At 33.6% G+C, this 26,420-nt stretch overlaps 1 protein-coding gene across 1 annotated transcript; it reads right to left on the bottom strand.

Moving 5' to 3' along the window:
• Positions 1–200: 200 nt before the first annotated feature.
• On the bottom strand, positions 201–24,874 carry DGK6 (diacylglycerol kinase 6). The gene is made up of 12 exons (XM_003552000.4): positions 24,361–24,874; positions 23,367–23,489; positions 22,528–22,665; positions 22,352–22,437; positions 20,511–20,598; positions 19,416–19,491; positions 17,309–17,391; positions 2,698–2,768; positions 2,072–2,149; positions 1,722–1,809; positions 986–1,102; positions 201–359 (listed from the first exon to the last, which is right to left on the bottom strand). The coding sequence occupies exons 1-12, from the start codon at positions 24,709–24,711 to the stop codon at positions 201–203; spliced, it is 1,458 nt and encodes a 485-aa protein (XP_003552048.1). The 5' UTR covers positions 24,712–24,874.
• Between the last annotated feature and the right edge of the window lie 1,546 nt (positions 24,875–26,420).

The following is a 26,420-nucleotide window of genomic DNA, read 5'->3' on the forward strand; positions in this document are numbered from 1 at the left end:
AATTATTTCATATAGAAAAGGATGTGAATGCACTTATAGAAAAGAGAGGAAGAAAATGATAAATATAATATGTAATGCGACATAAATGAGATAAATATAAAAAAAATAGTATGAGGTGCAAGGAGGGTATAGAAAAGTAAGTGAAAATTTTGCATTGCATGGATAGGTAGTTAAGGAATAAATAAGCTTCCAAGATAAAATTATTCTCCATTAATCATGACTGACTGAAAAGGCTCCCTCTTTATTTCCACAAAAGTGGAGAAGTCCTTGCTCATTGGTTGTTTCCACGGTTCTCCATCCATTTGCATAAATGCATCTTTCCATTCACCACCTCTGACTTCCAATCGAATAGCTGTTGCCTAAAATTAGACCTCTACATTCAATTTCACACATGCCAAATGATGCTAATGATAACAGTCGTATATATTTATAACAATAATAATAGTTCTGATCAAAGTTATCAATTAGTACAAAATGAGAGAAAACTAATTTATGTTAGCAAACAAACAAATAGGTCGGTTGCCTTTTGTCATATTCAAACTAGCTAGATAAAACATTATGTAGTAAATTCAAAAATTTGGGAATAGATATAGGTCATATTGGCATTAACCAAGGTTTTTCTTGTGCAAGGGCAGTGCTTTAATTACTCCATTTAGTAGTCGTGGCCCAAGGCCCAAGGCCCGATGGTATATTAAGGATTGTCAAGCTCATGTGAACAAATAAAAAAAATTGCAAATTTATATGCACAATTTATAGTTTCCATATATGGAAGTGAAGGTGATAAACTAAAATACATTTCTAAAAAAAAAAATATTTGAATACAATAAGTTGGGAACAATGAAATTTAGAATCTATCCACCCAAAATCATTATATTTCAAAATTCAACTAAGCATTAAAAAAATTGAGTTCATATATTTTACAATTTTGAAGTAAAAAACACAACCCAAATCACAAAGAATAAAATACGTCAAATTAATATGGTACCTGAGCTATATGCTTTGCAGAAATAAGTTCACTCATGACAAATGATGCATGCCATCCTTGTTTTAGACCAAATATTTCTAAAAGTCCATCATCAACTTGTGCTTCAACAAAGCCTCTCTAGAAACACATTAAAAAGTGTCCCATTTATAGACAGTTAAAAATTGACCAAAACAAAAATTAAATTTATCAAGCACAATTCACATTTATTTTAAAATTATCAAAAATCAATGGGTGAATGGGTAATTTCCTAAGTGACATGGCATACAATAATATCATCATTAAGCAAATAAGAGAGCGAAAAGAAGAGCAGATACCAATACAATAATATAAAAATACTCAAAAATGCATTATATTAAGATATTGATGGTCAAGTTTGTTTATGGGAGCAGCCATTTTTAAAATTTTGGATTACAATATATTCCATTTTTAATGTATTAGTTTTGACATCCCTAATTGATATAGAAATGCTACACATAATCTTATTTATGATATTCTGGATTCAATTATCACAATAAATATTTTATGCTTTTGATGTAAATAACACAAATTATGGTAGCATAAAAGTGATATAAAATCTAATTACAACTTCATTGCCAACTACATTTATATCTCACATACCAAACTACCTATCCTTTCATGCTTCATTCTCTTGTGTATTTTTCCTTATTATTGTAATATATAATACTTTCAACCATCAATGCACATAGAATTATCAAAGGAAAAAGTAGTTCAATACCTTCTCTAAATACTCAGGTGTTAAATTACCCCATGGATTTCTTCCACTTCCATAACTATGAAGGTTTAGAGCAACTATTGCTCTTACACTGAAAGCAAAGGACATAACCTTATTTAAAAGAGAGAAACCCAAAACGAAACCATAAGAACAATTGTTATCACACTAATGTATACTATAAGAGCTTCAAATTTAGAAAACAAAAAAGAAAAGAGTTTGAACATTGAATATGGGAGAAACACACATCCATTGTTGGCAACTAGAATATGGTAAAAGGTAATGATGCCAATTTTGAAGCACTAATCAGTATACAAACTAATATGTACTTTTCAAATTTATCTAATGAGATATACCTTGTAGGAACTGGAACCTGCTCCCATTCTGGGCAATTGAACTTTTTGACATGCATTCGCAAAATATTCTTAAGTCCCCTATTGCAAGATATTTTTGTTGAATAATTTAGTCTCGTGGAACTAAATAAATAGTTATTAGGCCATTTAGAAATCCATAAACAAAAGCCACATTATCATAAAATATATATATATATATATATATATATATATATATATATATATATATATATATATATATATATATATATATATATATATATATTGTAGTTCACGTACTAACTTAATATGGAGACAACTATAAAAATCAAGTAAAATAGTTTAACCTTAAATTAAAATAATAAATTATCAAAGCACGAAACTTGTCTGTGTACAAGTAAAAGAAAAAAGTCTCCAAAAATGTTAGAATTTTTGTAGATGATAAATTTTGTAAACTTGTGTTATGATTCTCTTATGATAATAAAAAATGGGAGGCAAAATTTTTTGTTGCACAAGTCATAATATTTCTCTTATTAAAGAAAATGGGTTTCACAAGGTAATCTAGAATGAGAAGAAAAACCATAACTAGAACCTTGTATTTTTCCTAATTTATGCTAAGGAAGGACTGCTTTAGTTTAGATATATCTAACCTAAAACCTGGATCACTAGTGCATGGTGTGAAGAACCATCCTTGAGTACAGGAGTAACCAGAGTATATAATCTACAATCAAAACAAAAAACATATTGGTCACAATCCAATATTTATTGTTACGATTGAATCTATGACATCACTTTGTCAAAATACAAATTAGTGGAATTGTCTGACCATGTAACATGAACACATAATAAAATGATATAAGAATAGTGTTCACCAAAATATGACAAATATATAGTTCTTGAAAATGACACTGAAATTAAGGAATCTATTTGGAGAATGATGGAAATAGAGAAACTAAATATTGTGAGTTTCATAATTTAGAAATATAAGACTCTTGTGGCTAGTGCATTAACTCCATAAAACAAAGCCTTTATTTTACTATTCAAAGACACATATTCTATCTCAGTCAAGGTATATTCTAGTCAACCTCATCCTATGCATATTTGTCTGTGTCGACTAGGACATCTTTGCCTTAGCCTCAACCAACACATCATAGGTATGGCCTTGGGTCAATACATATTTTGTCTACTTAGCCTGGACTAACATCTTGTTCTTGGCATTAGTTAGAGTATCCTTTACTTAGTTTCGATTAAAATAACTTCAATTTAGCCTTAACCAGAGTATCTTGAACTCATTCTAGACCAAAGTATCTTTGTCTCAACCTTAACAAGTAATTTCACTCTTATTAATGAAATCAAATTAAATCAAACAAAACAACTTTGATTGGTTCAAATTCTATTCCTTAAAACCAAACCAAACTGACTTGTGAAACATCCCTATTAATGAAAAAATGGGTGTAAATGATTTAATAGAATTTTAATATGAAAAAATATGTTAGATTGGGGATGACTCAATACATGTTAATTAAATGGTCCATTGGATATGAAAATTAAAAAGATAGGCTACTTTGCATCCATTTAATTATATGATTTATTCAATAAAATCAATATTTTTTTAACAAATGGATAGATATAATTGGACTTTAGATGGATGGACAAGATAATGGATAAATGGATTATTTAATTTGTCACCAAAACCCTAGCAAATCCTAAAAAGAGGTAGCCATAATTTTTTGATGCCCAGTATTGGCCATGCACAAATGAATTTAAGAAAAGCTTGTTTAACTACAATTTTGGGTCTCTTCATCCTTTCAATAACTTGATGTTTTTTATCATCTAATGTTCTTTTTGGTCAGCCTCATCCCAAATGTTTATAAGTTGAGCAAACCATACGTGTATTCCTATGCAACATTCATATCCTGTTATTGATTGTTGTTAGTGCTTAGCTCTACTGAGTTTTAAAAGATTGGCTAAGATTTTGTTAAAACATAAGCACTTAGACAATGAAGGAAAGCTGGAGTTGCTGCACATGATGTCCAACGTTATGTCAAGGAATCAGATCGGGCTGCACAATGCACAAGGCAAGATAAAATGTCAAATGAAGAATTGAAGTTACAGGATCCACGATGTCGGATACAATGTCCAGGACATCCTGCCCGAAAATACTGGAGTTGCTGCACAATGCACAAGGCAAGATAAAATGTCAAATGAAGAATTGAAGCTGCAGGATCCAAGATGTCGGACACGATGTCCTGACATCTGGCCCGAAAATACTGGACACATAAATCTGTTATATCTTTAACAGATTAATGCGCAGTTAGCAACAGATTTGGCGATCTATCTTTAGGGACGAATTAAAAGATAATTAAAGTTCGAATTACAAACTTGAATAGTTCGTTCAGGGATTAAAGATTAAAGATAAAAACTAAAAGATCAAACTGTATCTTTTAGATCTTTAAGTGCAGATTTTCAGGAAAAAGATAGATCTCATCCAGCGCAAGTAGTTGCAGCCCAGATACGCACACTGCTATATAAACATGAAGGCTGCACGAGTTTTCTACCAAGTCCGGGATTGAAGAGTTATTTTGTGAGTTTTGGGACTTGAGTGGTTTGTGAGCCACCTTGATGTTATCCTAACATCAAGTGTTGGACCTGAGTGTGTAGAGTTGATCTCTATAGTTTGTGTGGAGTTGATCTCTATTGTTCAGAGAGTAATCTCTGGTGTGTATTTGATTTAATTGTAAACACGGGAGAGTGATTGAGAGGGAGTGAGAGGGGTTCTCATATCTAAGAGTGGCTCTTAGGTAGAGATTGCACGGGTAGTGGTTAGGTGAGAAGGTTGTAAACAGTGGCTGTTAGATCTTCGAACTAACACTATTTTAGTGGATTTCCTCCCTGGCTTGGTAGCCCCCAGATGTAGGTGAGGTTGCACCGAACTGGGTTAACAATTCTCTTGTGTTATTTACTCGTTTAAACTGCTCACACTGTCAAATACAATCTGCATGTTCTGAAGCGTGATGTCGTGACATCCTGTACGACATCTGTCCCCAGTATCAGAATTTCAATTGGTATCAGAGCCGGCACTCGAAATCACTGAGTGAGATCTAGGGAGATAAATTCTGATGAACATGGAGAAAGAAGGAGGACCAGTGAACAGACCACCAATTCTGGATGGAACCAACTATGAATACTGGAAAGCAAGGATGGTGGCCTTCCTCAAATCACTGGATAGCAGAACCTGGAAAGCTGTCATCAAAGGCTGGGAACATCCCAAGATGCTGGACACAGAAGGAAAGCCCACTGATGGATTGAAGCTAGAAGAAGACTGGACAAAAGAAGAAGACGAATTGGCACTTGGAAACTCCAAAGCTTTGAATGCTCTATTCAATGGAGTTGACAAGAATATCTTCAGACTGATCAACACATGCACAGTGGCCAAGGATGCATGGGAGATCCTGAAAACCACTCATGAAGGAACCTCCAAAGTGAAGATGTCCAGATTGCAACTATTGGCTACAAAATTCGAAAATCTGAAGATGAAGGAGGAAGAGTGTATTCATGACTTCCACATGAACATTCTTGAAATTGCCAATGCTTGCACTGCCTTGGGAGAAAGGATGACAGATGAAAAGCTGGTGAGAAAGATCCTCAGATCCTTGCCTAAGAGATTTGACATGAAAGTCACTGCAATAGAGGAGGCCCAAGACATTTGCAACATGAGAGTAGATGAACTCATTGGTTCCCTTCAAACCTTTGAGCTAGGACTCTCGGATAGAACTGAAAAGAAGAGCAAGAACATGGCGTTCGTGTCCAATGATGAAGGAGAAGAAGATGAGTATGACCTGGATACTGATGAAGGTCTGACTAATGCAGTTGTGCTCCTTGGAAAACAGTTCAACAAAGTGCTGAACAGAATGGACAGGAGGCAGAAACCACATGTCCGGAACATCCCTTTCGACATCAGGAAAGGTAGTGAATACCAGAAAAAGTCAGATGAAAAGCCCAGTCACAGCAAAGGAGTTCAATGCCATGGGTGTGAAGGATATGGACACATCAAAGATGAATGTCCCACTCATCTCAAAAAGCAGAGGAAAGGACTTTCTGTATGTCGGTCTGATGATACAGAGAGTGAACAAGAAAGTGATTCTGACAGAGATGTGAATGCACTCACTGGAAGATTTGAATCTGCTGAAGATTCAAGTGATACAGATAGTGAAATCACTTTTGATGAGCTTGCTATATCCTATAGAGAACTATGCATCAAAAGTGAGAAGATCCTTCAGCAAGAAGCACAACTAAAGAAGGTCATTGCAAATCTGGAGGCTGAGAAGGAGGCACATGAAGAGGAAATCTCTGAGCTTAAAGGAGAAGTTGGTTTTCTGAACTCTAAACTGGAAAACATGACCAAATCAATAAAGATGCTGAATAAAGGCTCAGATGTGCTTGATGAGGTGCTACAGCTTGGGAAGAATGTTGGAAACCAGAGAGGACTTGGGTTTAATCATAAATCTGCTGGCAGAATAACCATGACAGGATTTGTTCCTGCCAAAAACAGCACTGGAGCCACGATGTCACAACATCGGTCTCGACATCATGGAACGCAGCAGAAAAAGAGCAAAAGAAAGAAGTGGAGGTGTCACTACTGTGGCAAGTATGGTCACATAAAGCCCTTTTGCTATCATCTACATGGCCATCCACATCATGGAACTCAAAGCAGCAACAGCGGAAGGAAGATGATGTGGGTTCCAAAACACAAGACTGTTAGTCTTGTTGTTCATACTTCACTTAGAGCATCAGCTAAGGAAGATTGGTACCTAGATAGCGGCTGTTCCAGACACATGACAGGAGTCAAAGAATTCCTGGTGAACATTGAACCTTGCTCCACTAGCTATGTGACATTTGGAGATGGCTCTAAAGGAAAGATCACTGGAATGGGAAAGCTAGTCCATGATGGACTTCCTAGTCTGGACAAAGTACTGCTGGTGAAGGGACTGACTGCAAACTTGATCAGCATCAGTCAGCTGTGTGATGAAGGATTCAATGTAAACTTCACAAAGTCAGAATGCTTGGTGACAAATGAGAAGAGTGAAGTTCTAATGAAGGGCAGCAGATCAAAAGACAACTGTTACCTATGGACACCTCAAGAAACCAGTTACTCCTCCACATGTCTATTCTCCAAAGAAGATGAAGTCAAAATATGGCATCAAAGATTTGGACATCTGCACTTAAGAGGTATGAAGAAAATCATTGACAAAGGTGCTGTTAGAGGCATTCCCAATCTGAAAATAGAAGAAGGCAGAATCTGTGGTGAATGTCAGATTGGAAAGCAAGTCAAGATGTCCCACCAGAAGCTTCAACATTAGACCACTTCCAGGGTGCTGGAACTACTTCACATGGACTTGATGGGGCCTATGCAAGTTGAAAGCCTTGGAGGAAAAAGGTATGCCTATGTTGTTGTGGATGATTTCTCCAGATTTACCTGGGTCAACTTTATCAGAGAGAAATCAGACACCTTTGAAGTATTCAAGGAGTTGAGTCTAAGACTTCAAAGAGAAAAAGACTGTGTCATCAAGAGAATCAGGAGTGACCATGGCAGAGAGTTTGAAAACAGCAAGTTCACTGAATTCTGCACATCTGAAGGCATCACTCATGAGTTCTCTGCAGCCATTACACCACAACAAAATGGCATAGTTGAAAGGAAAAACAGGACTTTGCAAGAGGCTGCTAGGGTCATGCTTCATGCCAAAGAACTTCCCTATAATCTCTGGGCTGAAGCCATGAACACAGCATGCTACATCCACAACAGAGTCACACTTAGAAGAGGGACACCAACCACACTGTATGAAATCTGGAAAGGGAGGAAGCCAACTGTCAAGCACTTCCACATCTTTGGAAGTCCATGTTACATTTTGGCAGATAGAGAGCAAAGGAGAAAGATGGATCCCAAGAGTGATGCAGGGATATTCCTGGGATACTCTACAAACAGCAGAGCATATAGAGTATTCAATTCCAGAACCAGAACTGTGATGGAATCCATCAATGTGGTTGTTGATGATCTAACTCCAGCAAGAAAGAAGGATGTCGAAGAAGATGTCAGAACATCGGGAGACAATGTAGCAGATACAGCTAAAAGTGCAGAAAATGCAGAAAACTCTGATTCTGCTACAGATGAACCAAACATCAATCAACCTGACAAGAGACCCTCCATCAGAATCCAGAAGATGCACCCCAAGGAGCTGATTATAGGAGATCCAAACAGAGGGGTCACCACAAGATCAAGGGAGATTGAGATTGTCTCCAATTCATGTTTTGTCTCCAAAATTGAGCCCAAGAATGTGAAAGAGGCACTGACTGATGAGTTCTAGATCAATGCTATGCAAGAAGAATTGGAGCAATTCAAAAGGAATGAAGTTTGGGAGCTAGTTCCTAGACCTGAGGGAACTAATGTGATTGGCACCAAGTGGATCTTCAAGAACAAAACCAATGAAGAAGGTGTTATAACCAGAAACAAGGCCAGACTTGTTGCTCAAGGCTACACTCAGATTGAAGGTGTAGACTTTGATGAAACTTTCGCTCCTGTTGCTAGACTTGAGTCCATCAGATTGTTACTTGGTGTAGCTTGCATCCTCAAATTCAAGCTGTACCAAATGGATGTGAAGAGCGCGTTTCTGAATGGATACCTGAATGAAGAAGCCTATGTGGAGCAGCCAAAGGGATTTGTAGATCCAACTCATCCAGATCATGTATACAGGCTCAAGAAGGCTCTCTATGGATTGAAGCAAGCTCCAAGAGCTTGGTATGAAAGGCTAACAGAGTTCCTTACTCAGCAAGGGTATAGGAAGGGAGGAATTGACAAGACTCTCTTTGTCAAACAAGATGCTGAAAGCTTGATGATAGCACAGATATATGTTGATGACATTGTGTTTGGAGGGATGTCGAATGAGATGCTTCGACATTTTGTCCAACAGATGCAATCTGAATTTGAGATGAGTCTTGTTGGAGAGCTGACTTATTTTCTGGGACTCCAAGTGAAGCAGATGGAAGACACCATATTCCTCTCACAAAGCAAGTATGCAAAGAACATTGTCAAGAAGTTTGGGATGGAGAATGCCAGCCATAAAAGAACACCTGCACCTACTCACTTGAAGCTGTCAAAAGATGAAGCTGGCACCAGTGTTGATCAAAGTCTGTACAGAAGCATGATTGGGAGCTTACTATATTTAACAGCTAGCAGACCTGACATCACCTATGCAGTAGGTGTTTGTGCAAGATATCAAGCCAACCCTAAGATGAGTCACTTGAATCAAGTAAAGAGAATTCTGAAATATGTAAATGGCACCAGTGACTATGGGATTATGTACTGTCATTGTTCAGATTCAATGCTGGTTGGGTATTGTGATGCTGATTGGGCTGGAAGTGCAGATGACAGAAAAAGCACTTCTAGTGGATGCTTCTATCTGGGCAACAATCTTATTTCATGGTTCAGCAAGAAGCAGAACTGTGTGTCCCTATCTACTGCAGAAGCAGAGTATATTGCAGCAGGAAGCAGCTGTTCACAACTAGTTTGGATGAAGCAGATGCTCAAGGAGTACAATGTCGAACAAGATGTCATGACATTGTTCTGTGACAACTTGAGTGCTATTAATATTTCTAAAAATCCTGTTCAACACAGCAGAACCAAGCACATGGACATTAGACATCACTATATTAGAGATCTTGTTGATGATAAAGTGATCACACTGAAGCATGTTGACACTGAGGAACAAATAGCAGATATTTTCACAAAGGCATTGGATGCAAATCAGTTTGAAAAACTGAGGGGCAAGCTGGGCATTTGTCTGCTAGAAGACTTATAGCAATTACTTCTATTTGAATGTGCTCAAACGTTAATAGCACATTCATTACTGGGCCAAAACAGATTCGACCGTTGCTTCACACGCCCCTCTACATTCTTCATTCAAATTTATATTTTCGTGGCATTCTTGTTTTCATCAGCATTCCCCAACACCTCTCGGAATTTCACGAAACCATTTCAAAAGCTCTGCTTCTCCATGGCTACCTCACCAAAAGATACTTCATCACCTGGTTCGCCTACTGTACCATCATCTCCTTCATCCACCAAAGCACCATCAAACCAGGAACAACCTGAATTCCATATCCAACCCATACAAATGATTCCTGGTCAAGCCCCTGTTCCTGAGAAACTGGTCCCCAAAAGACAACAGGGAGTGAAGATTTCTGAAAACCCTAGCCCTGCAACAAGTCCTAGGGAAGTAGACACAGAGATGGATAAGAAGATCCGCAGTATTGTGAGTAACATTCTGAAAAATGCTTCTGTCCCTGATGCTGATAAAGATGTTCCAACATCTTCCACCCCAAATGTTTCTGTTCCTGATGCTGAGAAAGATGTTCCAACATCTTCCACCCCAAATGCTGAAGTCCTCTCTTCCTCCAGCAACGAGAGATCAACAGAGGAGGATGATCAAGCCACAGAGGAGACCCCTGCACCACGGGCACCAGAACCTACTCCAGGTGACCTCATTGACCTTGAAGAAGTAGAATCTGATGAGGAACCCATTGCCAACAGGTTGGCACCTGGCATTGCAGAAAGATTACAAAGCAGGAAGGGAAAAACCCCCATTACTAGGTCTGGACGAATCAAAACTATGGCACAGAAGAAGATGCAGCAGAAGATACAGAATCAGATGATGATGATTCTGAAGCCACCCCATGATCATCAGACCTTTATTTTTGCTTCTCACTTTTACTGGCTATAGGGGCATGTCCCTTTGAACAATTGATTACTATTGGTCTGTAATATTTGCACCTTAAGTTCATGCATTCTACTTTTGTCAAATTCTGTCTAAAAAGGGGGAGTAATGGTATTATGATATGCATGATTAGTAGGATACTATGTATGCAATAGTAGTATTATGCATGATTCATGATTTTGAGGGGGAGTTGTATGTATATGATTTTGAGGGGGAGACTGCTGCTGCTGATGATGACTGATGAAAGCTACTAGTAGCTGATAGAAGATGCTGCAGTAAGAGCATGGAGACAGGGGGAGCAGAAAGCTGATGTCACATGAGATGTCTTGACATCCTGGAAAAGACTAGTAGCTGATAGAAGATGTAGCTGATAGAAGATGCTGCAGTAAGAGCATGGAGACAGGGGGAGCAGAAAGCTGATGTCACGTGAGATGTCTTGACATCCTGGAAACGACTTGCAACTTGCAGAATTTTGCTGTCACCACTACAGATACCGCTGTGCTTGATTACTCTGATAATGAAAGCTGCTGATCCCACTTGCATAACTGCTCGTACCTGCTCAGGAAGTGTCTAAGTATGTTTTAGACAAAATTTGCCAAAGGGGGAGATTGTTAGTGCTTAGCTCTACTGAGTTTTAAAAGATTGGCTAAGATTTTGTTAAAACATAAGCACTTAGACAATGAAGGAAAGCTGGAGTTGCTGCACATGATGTCCAACGTTATGTCAAGGAATCAGATCGGGCTGCACAATGCACAAGGCAAGATAAAATGTCAAATGAAGAATTGAAGTTACAGGATCCACGATGTCGGATACAATGTCCAGGACATCCTGCCCGAAAATACTGGAGTTGCTGCACAATGCACAAGGCAAGATAAAATGTCAAATGAAGAATTGAAGCTGCAGGATCCAAGATGTCGGACACGATGTCCTGACATCTGGCCCGAAAATACTGGACACATAAATCTGTTATATCTTTAACAGATTAATGCGCAGTTAGCAACAGATTTGGCGATCTATCTTTAGGGACGAATTAAAAGATAATTAAAGTTCGAATTACAAACTTGAATAGTTCGTTCAGGGATTAAAGATTAAAGATAAAAACTAAAAGATCAAACTGTATCTTTTAGATCTTTAAGTGCAGATTTTCAGGAAAAAGATAGATCTCATCCAGCGCAAGTAGTTGCAGCCCAGATACGCACACTGCTATATAAACATGAAGGCTGCACGAGTTTTCTACCAAGTCCGGGATTGAAGAGTTATTTTGTGAGTTTTGGGACTTGAGTGGTTTGTGAGCCACCTTGATGTTATCCTAACATCAAGTGTTGGACCTGAGTGTGTAGAGTTGATCTCTATAGTTTGTGTGGAGTTGATCTCTATTGTTCAGAGAGTAATCTCTGGTGTGTATTTGATTTAATTGTAAACACGGGAGAGTGATTGAGAGGGAGTGAGAGGGGTTCTCATATCTAAGAGTGGCTCTTAGGTAGAGATTGCACGGGTAGTGGTTAGGTGAGAAGGTTGTAAACAGTGGCTGTTAGATCTTCGAACTAACACTATTTTAGTGGATTTCCTCCCTGGCTTGGTAGCCCCCAGATGTAGGTGAGGTTGCACCGAACTGGGTTAACAATTCTCTTGTGTTATTTACTCGTTTAAACTGCTCACACTGTCAAATACAATCTGCATGTTCTGAAGCGTGATGTCGTGACATCCTGTACGACATCTGTCCCCAGTATCAGAATTTCAATTGTTTTTTCATATCAATAATCATTGTCCATTGTGTTGCTCAACTCTATCTCCCCCACCATTCTCTCTTTCATCCAATATGTGTTTGAGCGAAGGTCGCTTCATAAAATGCCCTTCGAAGCTTGTCACACTATTTTCTTCTCCATGTAGTCTAACCCAAGGTTGGATGTGATTCCTTAAACACATCAAAGGTTGAGTGCTTTTTTTCACCAACTCTACATGTGCTCCCTCTCTCCACTAACAAGTTGGAAACAACAATGGAAAATGGATTCTAAATATCAAATTTTAGTACAATGGACTATACTTAAATGATGCCATTACTGGGCCAAATTTATGCCTATAAGAAAGAACTCTAGCTAGGTAGCTATGATTAATGTTGAAAGTACAACATCATCAAATCTGCCACATATAAAACATATATTTTTTCCTTCATATCACATGGGAATTCATTTATATGTTTGTTTATTTGAAAAAAGTTCATGCGTTCCTATAACTTTAATAACTTTTCCACCTTTGTAGAGTCATCAATGAAGAAACTAGAGTAACATACTACCTTTTTAATGTTTTTGCTTTTCTATGGTTTAACTCTGGAATGCTTCACCAACTATCATCAAATTTTGGCTTCACCGACTTCTGCATATTAAACTTGATTTAGTCCACATTACATTGATCCCATCTAAGCCATCCTTAAAGTCCAATATGTCCTCATCCTTTTGTTAATTCTTATATGCTTCATGGGAAACTATTAACAGTTTGTGAGGTTAGGCCCATGGTTGTCAAAATTGAATCGGGAAAATCAGTTTGATTGGTCAAATTAGGAACCAAGGTATCAAATTCAGTTTGTGAACTGCATGAAAATTGAGTAAAAACCATTGAACCAATTTAAAAAAAAATAAAAAAATGAACAAATTTGGTGGTTCACCAATTTTGAATAGTTCTAAAAGAATTCACCAGAAAAACTGCATAAAAAATAGTTCAAGAACAAGATGAGTTATGCCCAAGAGAATAAAAAGCAAAGGAGATTTATCCCTTTAATTCTCATGCTTGAGATACAAACTTTAGTGATTATTAGTGGCATAAAAATGATAAAGATTATGAAACAACAAATTATTTCCCCCCTCAAGAGTGTCTTCTCATATCCTTTACAAGTCTCTCCTTTAGGAGCCACCATGTGATGTATTGGAATTAAGTTCCTCGACAACTAAAATAGCAACAACAACAATGTAAAAGGTGATTCATTTATAAAAGTGGAAGTTGGGATTGTAGTCAATAGTTGATGACAACTAAGTTCCACCATCTCAAGAACCAAAGATGTCTTATGGTTTTTAGGGTAATTTGATTGTAGTATGCTGAAGTAATTATATTATGTCTAAGGATTGTGAAGTGGGCTAGATTGTAGAAAATAAGAGTTAAAGTGAAAAACTTGTTTTGTTTTGATGAAATTGTTATATATTAAGTTATTTTTTATTTAATTTTAATTAGCATAATATTAAAAATTTAAAAATATATTTTTTAATTATTACTAGTTCAATCACAATTTAACCATTGAATCTTGAGCCCATATCTTTATTATTCAATAACTAGTCTAGTTTTAAAACATTGGTTAGGCCTGACCAACCATCATCATATTGAATATGACTTGGTCCACATTACATTGGATTCCATCCCAGCCATCCTCCTCAAAGTTCAATATGACTTACTCTCTAGTTGATTCTTCTATGTTTTTCATGTCTAACTCAACCTTGTAAAATCAACCTTTAAATTAAGGACTGGCATGGTTTGATAAAGACTATTTAACCCTATGTCTAGTCGATGTATAGGATCTTAATTTTGAACAAAACCATTGCACACAAGGCTTAACATCTATGGTGTGGACAAATATGGATGGGTGGCATTTTTTTAGGGTAAACTCGAGGTATCCCTCGACAAAGATCCAAGGACTAATCCCTTATGATACTAAGATCCATTTAAGGGGTTGATTTCTCCCAACGGATGTTTTCCATATGCATAGACCAAGGATCGAACCCATGACCAAATGCTTAAGGAACAACATTATTTGTCAACCATGCCACACCATGTTCGTAGACGGGTGACCTAATAACAATACCACTCACAGTTTGGAATATGCATTTAGAGCATAAATGCAGGTGGCTCAATAATCTTTCTAAGATAGACTCTAATAACATCTTAAATGTTTTTCTTAAAGTCTAACTTAGTACCAAAAAACCTACTTGTAAGGTGAGGATTGTCCATGCTTTATAAAAACTACATTGACCATATCTTTAGTCATTGAGATCCCAACAATAGGCAAACCACATCTTGTAATTTTGGTATTAGCATATTTGTGATTTTGGTATTACATTAATTCTATAAAGGGTATATTATCTTTTTAGTTCTTAAAATTTTTAGAATTTTTGTTTTTAGTCCTTGAACTTTTTTTCTAGCCCTTTAACCTTTTTTCATTTTTACTTTTAGTCTCTTAAATTTTTCTCCATCCTTACTTTTGGTGAGACAAAGTCCCTCTAGAAGCTAATATTTTAATGATGACAAATCACTATGAAGCAAAACCACGAGTGACTGAACTTAGCAACTAATGGTTGCTTTAAAGTGATCTTTAATAAGATATGGCATATTCAAAAGCATAGCACAATTGTGAATCACAGGTCTATAGTGAAAACTTTTCATGGCATAGATTTTGTAGTCAGAAGCATGACTACCAAAAAGAGAGTTATTCAGAAGCTGGAAAGGATGTCATGTTTTCTAGGTCTAAGCATAGATATTAGAATTTGTGTATGATCAGAAGCATGATGTTGGAGATAACTTAAGTCAAGGGGTAGATATCAAAAGATACACATGGCTCAAGGATCATAAGAAGTTTCACTGCGAGATTGTTAGTGATGACATGCATCAGTGCTTGGACAACTCTAATTACAATGTTGTAAGTTCCTAGTGATCTTTGATAAATTTTTAAGTCATAAGAACCAAAGGAAGAAAAATTTCCTAGACAAAGAACCAACCACCAAGTAGAAAGAAGATTGTTGTACATTGAACTACAATAACAATGCATCTCAAGAAGACAAGTTGTAGAATTAATCTCTAGAAGACTTCCCATGATTTGAAATTTGAAACCATGTGGAAACCACTAAGAGAATAACTAGCACTCAACGAATCTATCTCAATGGATATTCCTTCAATGTATATATTTAAGAGTGCAAGCTGGATGACACCATAGCAAGATTAGAGATAAAAAAAAACAACACAAATGAGTTATATGATAAAGGTTGAAGATGCGAAGAACAACTAGCTATAAGAAGTTGGACAACTCATGCAACATTTGAAAATTGAATTCAATCTCCAACAGCCACAACAACGGCTAGCTCCAATCTCACTCTATATACTGAGCAAATTAGTTGAAGCAACTTGCAAGGAAATGTTTCCAAAAGATAAGGCAAATGTTTCCACAACAAAGGCTAGCTCCAATCTCACTTCTATGGAACTTCCTTAGTCAAAACACTTTAGGTGGAGCCAATAGTGACAAATCCAAAAAAGTGTGAGTCCACCCCCAAGGTTTAGAGGGAAATAACTTAGAAGGGTAGTCAAGGGACTGCTACTTCTGAAGGTTAATGGGAACTCAACAGGTGTTGTGTGAGTCCAATAGCAATTGCTACTGAGAGTATAAATCTTGGAGTCTTTTTGAAAGAAAACTTGAGAGGAGTTTGCAGAGCCTTAGAGAATACTAAAGTAAAGCCTGAATAGGAATTTTGAAAGAATACTAAAAGGAAGCTTGAAGAGGCTCTGGAAGAGAAGACTTAGGGTGAAGCCTAAAGAGGTTTTGTGAAAGAATAATTAGGATGAATTCAAGAGAGGCTTTTCAAAAGTAATACCCAGGTGGAGCCTCCAGAGGCTAGGAGATTATTGGTTGTAAGGAGCAAGTGGATACTTCAAGAAAGAAAGAATGCCATGATTGGTCTTAGTGGAAAACCTATAGGTTAGGTATTGCCATAGCCAAGGTTGGGATGAACTAGTATAATTCCTTGGTGTGTTGTTTCCTTGTTTAGTGCATCTTGTTTATCCTTGCTGCTATATGCTTAAAGTTTGTTTTAGAAAAACAATATTTTGAAAAGTATAACTCTAATTTTTTATCAAATTTTTTTCATGAAACAATATTATCATTTAAAAGCAACAACTACTTTAAGCAACAAAATTTATTATTTAACATAATCTGAGATTTTAAAAGTAAGTTCTGAAGCAGTAAAATACAAGTTTACTTTGAAGATTTTAACTTAGAATATTCTTTTATCCAATTACTTCTGAAGGAAAGTTATTACTTCTTTGAATCTTTTGATTTCCAAGCAAGAAGCTTGAGAAGAACAAAAATCAAAAGCAAAGCATGCTTGTGATGAAAAAATTAGCTTGATCAATGTTGGTGTCACTATTCAACCTTTCTTCTAGTAAATAGCGGTCTCACTTCAATTTTTAGCCCCTTCTATAAAAAATTTAGGACAAAACAGTCAAGACTAAAAATAACAATACAAAGTTTAGAGATTAAAAACAAAAATCCTAAAAAATTTAGGGACTAAAAAGATAATTGTCGATCCCTTCTATAAATCTTATTGTCTTTGATATGCTATTTAAACATAAGAATTTCATGGAATGTCTCTTTTTTTTCATCTTCTAAAATTAAGCAATATTGAGAAGGAACATTGTCTATAAAACATATTCACCGTCATGACTTTTAATAGTCAATCAATACCTTATTTGTAATTGGACCTTGTGCAAGATAAGGTTTTTCATTCCGTAAATGATGAAAACCATAAGCCACTTGGGCATCCATTCCTGTAAAATGAGAAAAAAAAACAATAATTATTGCTCTAAAATAAAAATTAGAAATTCATATAAGGTACCTAAAAATAGTATCCATCCTAAATCAACACCAAAGTGGATAATTCATGAGTTTGTTTGCAAGAATTTTGGATTTTTTATTTTTGTAAAAGATATTTTTCATCTATTATTCACTAAAAGTATTTTTATGATTAGCAACATAAAAGTTCATTTCGATGAAGTTCTTTATAGAAAAAAAATATGAAATTCATGTCTATTAGGAGAATAGAGCAATAGACTATTTGCCCATTGTATTACACTTTTGTAATGTAATACTTTATTATATTGTAATAATTATATTTTGGTTACAACACACTTAATTAAGTGTTGAGTTAGATAGTTAAGTTTGGTTACAATACATAACCAAAAAGAAATTATCATTTTAATCATAGTTAGGAACTTTGTGGAGACATGATTAGAAAGAATACCTTTGTAATCAAGTGTTACTACTAAGATAAAATCCTATTGAGGTAGGAACTAGATATAGTCCAAGGATTGAAGAGTAAATTAGTACACAAACTTTGTATGCAATATCCTTACCTTGCTTCTTAGTTGTCTACAATTGCCTTACTATCTGTAGCTTTTGAACCATTTTTTATTTTGAAAACCAAGTATTTCTCAAGGAAAATTAAGTTTTGATTATTGAAATGAATTTTGTAAGTATTTGATATAACTGAAAATTTTCAAGTCAGGCAAAATTGAGTTCATATTTCAAAAGTAGTGTTTAAGTATGTTGTATCAATAAAATCAACTTTTGTTCACCACCAAAAGCAACATTTTTAACAAATATTTTTGGAAGACCAACTTCTTAACACTTAGACAAATTTTAATTATGCTTCTTAAGATTATTCAAGTCTGATAATGATTTTTTCTTACTCCCAATAAATTTCTAATAACCAGAATCATCTTGAGCAATCAATATCAAAAGAAATCATAACAATCAAGGGTCGCTATTGAACCCCCTACTAGTAACTCTCATTCACTTCAAATAACATTTTTCATTTTATGTGAGAACCTATAAATATAGGCTATAAAAGTAAGGATAGATGATCAAAGATTAAAAGTTAGCTAATAATGAAAAGAATACTAATAAAATTCATGAACATCTTTTTTTTAATCATGAGCAATATTCAAATACAATCTAATGGTCTATATTTGGTAATCTTATTTCTCAGAGTTCTTACATTACACAGTTTCATGTATTCTTTATTTAATACAATAATACAAGATACATACCATATCATATAACAAACAAATAACTAATTAATGAATATCGATAAAATAATTAGCTAATTTTAATTAATAATGTCATACATTAAAATGTTATTCCTAAAATACCCATAAAATTAAATGATTTAAGTATTAGTTATATTTAATCAAATTATTTTGAATTCATGAAATAACACACTTACTTGCACGAAGAATGAGTGAGAGTCTCATTAATAGACATCAAAGAAAATTAAGTGTAAAAAAATTATAATTAAATACATATGAAAATGAATTTATACTTCTTATAAGACCACAAAAATGTATTAATTTATTTCTTATATAAAAGTAAGAGATGGTATATTTATTCACGCATACGTAAATTCATTTGGAAAAGAAAAACGTAAAATATGAGGCATATACGTAATCTTATTTCTCTTCAATGAATCATATCCCAATTGCATGAACCTAAGTAATTTGCTTGAGCTTCTAAAACCATAATTTAAAAAAATTATAGATCTTAAAGGAAAGGTTAGGACTTCAAAATTCAAGTAGCATTTTATAACAATTGAAAAATGCATTCTTAAATTACCCTTATATATGAGCGTCAAGAAGCGAGTAATTGGTATTTTATTAATGCTACCTAGACATATATTCTAGTACAACAACATAAGTCTCGATTATTAATACCAACTATGAAAAGAAGCCTCTAACATGTTTTAAAAAACCCATTTTAGGCAACAACATACTACGAACATAAAAGCCAACAGTACCTATACTGAAGTAATTGTAGAACACGCCTTCGTAACATATAACATTCTCAGACAATTCTCCCTCAAATTCTAAGCCCTTCGGTCACAAGAAACTTTATACATTAGACATAAAAAAAAATATACTAAGATATTGAGTTTAGAAAATTTGAATGACAAAATATCTTATAAAAAAAGTAAATGTTGTGCAATAGCATTATACTTGTATGTCGAGTCATTATAAACATGTGAGTACAATGAAAGCAATTATTTAGAAGATTGACAAGTGAATTTCACATTAAAGAAAGACAAAATTATGTCATTCTCTTTGACGAACAAGATTATGATTACTTCAATTGCACGAGTTATATAAAGTCCTCTATATTAATTCATTGACAAAGTGTTTATCATGACTAGAACCAATTCCAAGATGGATGAGTTTGTTTAACTTTTGTAACAATTATCTTAAACACAAATGGCTCTTAAAATAACTTTTTCAATTAAATTATTCCTCGAATAAATTGTTTGTGTTGAAATATCACAAATCAAATTAAACTATATTTATTTTTAATTAATATTTCTAATTGCTAATAATATGTATAGCTTAGATTTTTTTTATTAATTAGACTCATTATACTTTTGTGTAAGACATAAATATGTTTTTTTTAATTTTTATTTTTATTCAATAATTGTGTTTTATATTATTTGTGTATAAGGTATAAAGCACACAAGGGCAAAAGTGTAGGGTTTTTTATCTCTCATTTATATAGAGAGAGAAAGAAAGGTAGATTGGTTTGTTGGTAGGATTGGTTTGATGGTTAAGGAAGAAGAAAACGGAAAAGTGGTGGGTTCAAATCCTTTTACTAACAAAAGACTAATAATTTAAATTTAACATTTGTCCGTAAAAAATAAAAAAAATATCATTTTAATAATAGTTTAATCTCAGTTAAACCAAATGCATTACCAATTCTTTTTTTCTTTTTAGACCCAACACTGTCAAAATCATATGCGTTTTTCAACACTGCTACTTGCCAAAAACAACAATTAGTAAAGAAGCCTACCTAATTAATAGTACGACTAGTTAAAATAAATATATGACAAAAAAAAATAGGCCAAAACCTCATCAAGTGTGAACTCTATTGTATGCTTCAAAGAATGCGGTGGTTCTATTATTGTACCTTCTGGCATTGAAAGTGAAAGTCGCCAACTGCATAAAAGAAATATAATAGCAGAAAAGTTATGCCTAATTGATTTGTGAATTACAATCATGGTTTTAAATTGTAGTTCTTGTTTAGGTCACAATCATAGCTGCTTTATAATTATAAAAAAAAACAAATATGAACAATTACTATAAATTTAGGTTAAAGCAAGAAAACATTAATTAAAATATATAAAAATATAATTAGGTTGCAAATTATAATATAAAATCAGAATCATAACATTGGGGACATCATTGCAAAGAAAACATTAATTAAAATATATAAAAATAATAGGAAACCAAACATTAATAAAAGTCATCCTTGTTAGCATAAATATGTGTTATGAACTTCTAATTTATTGCAGTCATGCTTACCACATGAAACATGCAAAGCAATAAGAAAGTCAAAACATACTTTAAACCAGTGTTACCTTACACACTAAAAAAATTAAATCAGTTTAGGAACATATGAACTACAAATGAAGCATTAAAATTTGGAAAATTTTCTAAGTAAAAGTTTAATTTACTAACACATCAAATCCTATAAGCTACACGACATTTTGAAGTAGGGAACTTATATATGTGTATCTTGTAGTCTCTATATATATATACACTCTCTCTTTTATATATATATATATATATATATATATATATATATATATATATATATATATATATATATATATAAAATTATTCTTCATCCTAATCATTGATTTTCTTTAAATCTAATTGTTAAGATTAACTATTCGTTACAACCCGTAGATTTTAAGAAAATAAATATTAAGAATGACGAGTAACTCTTTTAGGATATAGGATTATTCTTGGAGTAAGTTGGTCCAAATAAATAATTTCAATTAGCTTAGCATATAAGTATCTCATTCCCTATTTAGTGTGTTCATACCATTCTTTGAGTACTAGAATTAAAAACACAAAAAATTGAAGAGTATAAGAAAATATGCTGAGTAAATAGTGAATTTAGTCATTAAATTTGTATCTTGTTATCACTTTAGTTCTTAAAATTAAGAAAAATTCAAATAAATCTCTATAATTTTGTTAGGATTTAATTTGAGTTCCTTAAATTTTTTTTTCATTTTGGTCCCTTGTTTGTGACTTGAGTGATAATATTAATCGAAAAAGTTTAGGGACTAATATGAGAAGAAGAAAAAATATTAATTTTAGAGACTTGAATGAAATCCTAAAAACAAGATGGAGTGCCATGATTAAAAAAATATCCGTGTCTCTTAAGTATGTGGTCAGAGCTTCGATCTTTGATTCGTATTTATGGGGAAAAAATATGTTAAGAAAGGTCAGACCCTTAACTAGATCTCAGTATGGTATCTCGATGGATTAGTCCTAAGTTTTGTGGCCAAGGGATACCTCATATTTATTAAACAAAACAAAAATAGAATTCTAAAAAATTTCAAAAACTTACTTGAGTTTTGTTTTATTGTTTCAAGGACCAGTGACATATAAATTTGGAAACTAAATTGAAGATTTACTCAAATATATGCGAATTGTAACCCGAGGTTAGAAATTATCATCTATATTATTGTAGTCAATTCACAATTTACAATAGAATAAGAGGATCACAAGAACAAATCATTATATTATAATTTCTTCATAGTTGTGCCACAACATTTATATAATCCTACTCCTTTGCTAATCAACATAGGTAATTTTTTTAAAAAAAATATAATTTGTAAAGGCCAACTTAAAGAAGTCTACCATACTTCAACGTGCAAAACTGTAAGATAATATATACCTATCCAAACGACAAATTGGACCGATGCTAGCCTTGTAAAGAGTTCTCTTAATGGCTGCCTTCCATGAAAAAGGAAATGAACCACCCTGGTAATACCAAATAGATTAAAAGTAAATATTATTTGACATTATAATCAACATTCATTTAACACACAATTTCCAAGCATGCGAATTTACCCAACCAAAACTCCTAGACAAGTCATTGCCTGTACCAAGTGGTATGATCCCTACTGGAGGAATAGGTTCTCGTCCTTGTTCGTGAAGTTTTGTGAGACATCCTAATACCCAACCAACACTACCATCACCTCCGGCTACCTATCAAATCAATACATAGATTCATCCGCCATATATGGATAAATACACTTGGACAAAAATTTCTATTCTACACCTAATAAGAGAAAGAAAATAAATAAAAATATATGTAAGATATTTAATATATAGGTATGGGATGTCCAAATATCATCAACCCACCATATATGAGATACATACACATACCAAAATTAATTTAAAACAATGAATTAACTTATTTTTACTCAATTGTCTATCACTTCTGTTTATTTTTAACTTTATGTCAAAGTGGAAAAAAGTAAAGTCCGAAATTCATCTTTGTGGGATTTGCTGACAAACACATTTCTTTGTGGGATTGAAAACCCCCTATCCTTATCTAAAAGAACCTTTGATGTTGGTCATATAGTTCTCGCACATGTCCCTTGCTAGCTAGCCTTTGTAATTTGGAGAGACCAAATTTAGCTTTTACATTCTTAGTGACGTGTGTGTGCCAACAAAATTTTCTAGAGATGAATTTGAATCTACCCACTAAGAAAAGAGAATGAAATAACTAAACTTTAACTTTGTATTATAACTAAATATGTATGCATAGTGAGGGAAGACCAAACTATGAGATTTTATATTATAAATTAATTAGTTAACGTGTGAGGTTCAGTAAGCCCAAGAATTGTGCATTTATCATGTGAAAACAAAAGCATATTGAAGCACACTTGTGAAATAGAACATACCATAATCCTTATTCTTTTACGAGTTTCTTTGGCACAAGAATCACCAAGACCGGTCAACATCTCCAAACAACCTAGCCCATATTGGAGAAATTCATGAGGCTTCACATCTAACATGTCTAAAACCTGCGGTGAACTTCATATCAACCATAATAACATCAATGCATAAAAAAAAAAAAACAATAATGCAACAATCATATATTACGATCATGCATTTAGTTAGTAACTTGGAATACTAAGAAAAATCAAAATTGTAAACAAATGGTCAATAGCATTCACTTTGTCAGATTCTGAACCAAAGCTATAAGGGAAAAGAAGTAAACCAACATATTTACAGTTCGGGGTGGATTTGAGTTGTATTAAATTCAAATTTTGTAGATGAAATATGATATTTAAATAAGAAACCAACTAAATTTTTCAGTAGAGTGACAAAATTAATAAATATTTTAACCCAATAATAGAGTAAAAAAATAGAAAGAAAAGAAGTAAACTAGAAACTTGGTTCTAGGATGTGAGTTCAATTGATAAACATTGGTTTTTACACAGTAAATTAATTAGTAATGATATACATTATTATACAAATTAATAAACTTATAATAATTACATAAAATAATTATACCTTTTGTAAGGTAAAATCAACTTATTCTACTCTTTCATAGAAATTCTCGTTTAACTATTCTAATATTTCAAATACATAATTTGATTTTGTTTATAAAAGAATCTTACATTCAATTTATTTTCTCGTTTGTTTTAATTTACTATTAGTATATATGGAAAAAATCATCCAAATAAAGATGACTATGATAAGTGATAGTATAAAAAAATATGAATATATTTTTTTTATTGATATTATTAATTTCAAACTTGGTATGGTCAGAAATGAAAGAAGAGGGCAATGCTGAGTTAAAATTATAATTTAAGAACAAACCAAAACAACAAAACTTGTAATCATGTTTAATTATTATGCAAAGAAGGATAGAGATAATGAGATAATGACCTGTTCTTCACTCATGAGATGTTGGAGCCTTTCCTTGAGGAAAGGGCCATGGCGACCGCCGCTGCGAGGGTTGATGAAAACAATCATAGGCGTGGACGGTGCCACCGCTTTGTGGTCGTCTTTGCTACGAATGCAAAGGTTCTCACCGGCGGTGGGGTCCTTGAACATGATAGAATCGCGCATTGCAAAGCGAAGGTATTTTGGCATCGTCAGATTTTTCCTCAGCTCCTCCTTATCCACATGAGTGCCACTTGAAATGCCGCATCCTCGCAATGACTCCACGATCGATGATGATGACTTTATCGGTACCTTGCTCGTGTCTCCAGTTGTTGATGACGACGGTGAGTCCATTGTTTTTGCTCAGATCAAATTCAGGAAAAAAAACTATTCGATCTGATGCACTAATTTATTAGATGCATTTGTTGAATGAGATGCTTCTATATGGAATGGGAAGGGATGGCGAAGGATGGTTTATTTTATTTTTGTTTGCTTTTTTAGTGGTTTATCGATACAACGGTGGCGATTGGCCTGGCGCTTGGCCAAGAACAACGTCAAATGGAGGTTTCCATGTAAAAAATGTTGTTTTGTTCTTTCTATGCCTTTGCGGTTTTTTAGATGTACGTCTATACTCGTGGCCAATAGTAAAGGCCCTCTCACATGCTCCCTAATTACAAAATGCTTCTTATGCTGTCATCGAATTTCATATATATATATATATATATATATATATATATATATAATTAAGAATTATATGAAATTATATTTTGTAATAATTAGTTTATCATTTGAATCTTGGATTCTATTATATAACAAATACAAGAGAGATAGAGATAATATCAATGAAATGCAAAATCAATTAAATTTATAAATACTTTAACCAACTATTGTTTTCTAAGTAGGGGCATTCACGAGTTCGGTTCATTACTACAAATGTTAAACTGCTGACGTTAAAAGTAATAACGTTAACATTAATTTTACTAAAATTGATATTAAGTTAAACCACACAATATCGGTTTTCTAAAAAATGATGTTGCATAATAAGAAATAACAAAAAAATGTAAAACATGTACATAATAATATCAATTTTTAGAAAAATTGATGTAATTGTGAGTCAAACGCAACATTGATTTTTAGAAAATTTGATGTTGGTGAGCAAAAAACAACATCGATTTTATGATAACTGATGTTGTTTTTTGGAATTTTTTTAATATCCTATTTTTGTTTTTAATTATCCCAAATTAACCTGTAATTTGGAAAACAAAACCAATCCAAATAGTTTTCAGACATTTTTTACCAGACAGTCCATAATAATTGAATATTTACTATGAATTAAAAGAAATATTTAAAGTTATAAAAATCAATACATAAAATCAATTGTAACCTAATCTAAATTAACATAACTCTACAATTCAAAAATTACATAAACACCTACTATTTCATTTTAAACTTTTAGATAATATCTTGTCCAATGAATGTGAATTGTCTTCATTCTCGCTGCTTCCAATAGTCTTGGATCAGTAAAATACTACATGATATAATAAAACATAAGTTAATAAGTATAAATAATAACAATTATAACAAATTGAATTAGGTTTGAAGTAAACACTTGCCATTTCCCAATTATCCTTGAAACCTCATAAGACTATCGTTGATATTCAATGCATTACGTAGTACTCACACTCAGTATTTCCTTTTTGCTTATTACACTAATTTGAATAGGATATTTAGATATTCAAAGTTAACCAAAAATTAGTGTACAAAGTGATAAAATTTAATTTTTAAGGCAACAAACATTGTTTAAATCACTTACTTTAACTACAATCCATCTAGCAATACGCTTGGATTTACTTTGTTGACTATCGTCGAATCCTTTCAAAGCACTATTCAAGAGAAACATGCATGCGTATTGTTCAATTAAAATATTGATGTTCCCAATTAATGATAATGTAAATGTATTACAAAATATAACTGACCTGTTAATTAATAATTTATTTCAAGTTGTTGTTGGGCCTATTGTGCAACGAAGAAAACCAGATGACAACATTGTCCTTAAGACATAT

This window comes from Glycine max, chromosome 4 (assembly GCF_000004515.6).
Source record: "Glycine max cultivar Williams 82 chromosome 4, Glycine_max_v4.0, whole genome shotgun sequence".
Classification (NCBI taxonomy): Eukaryota; Viridiplantae; Streptophyta; class Magnoliopsida; order Fabales; family Fabaceae; genus Glycine; species Glycine max.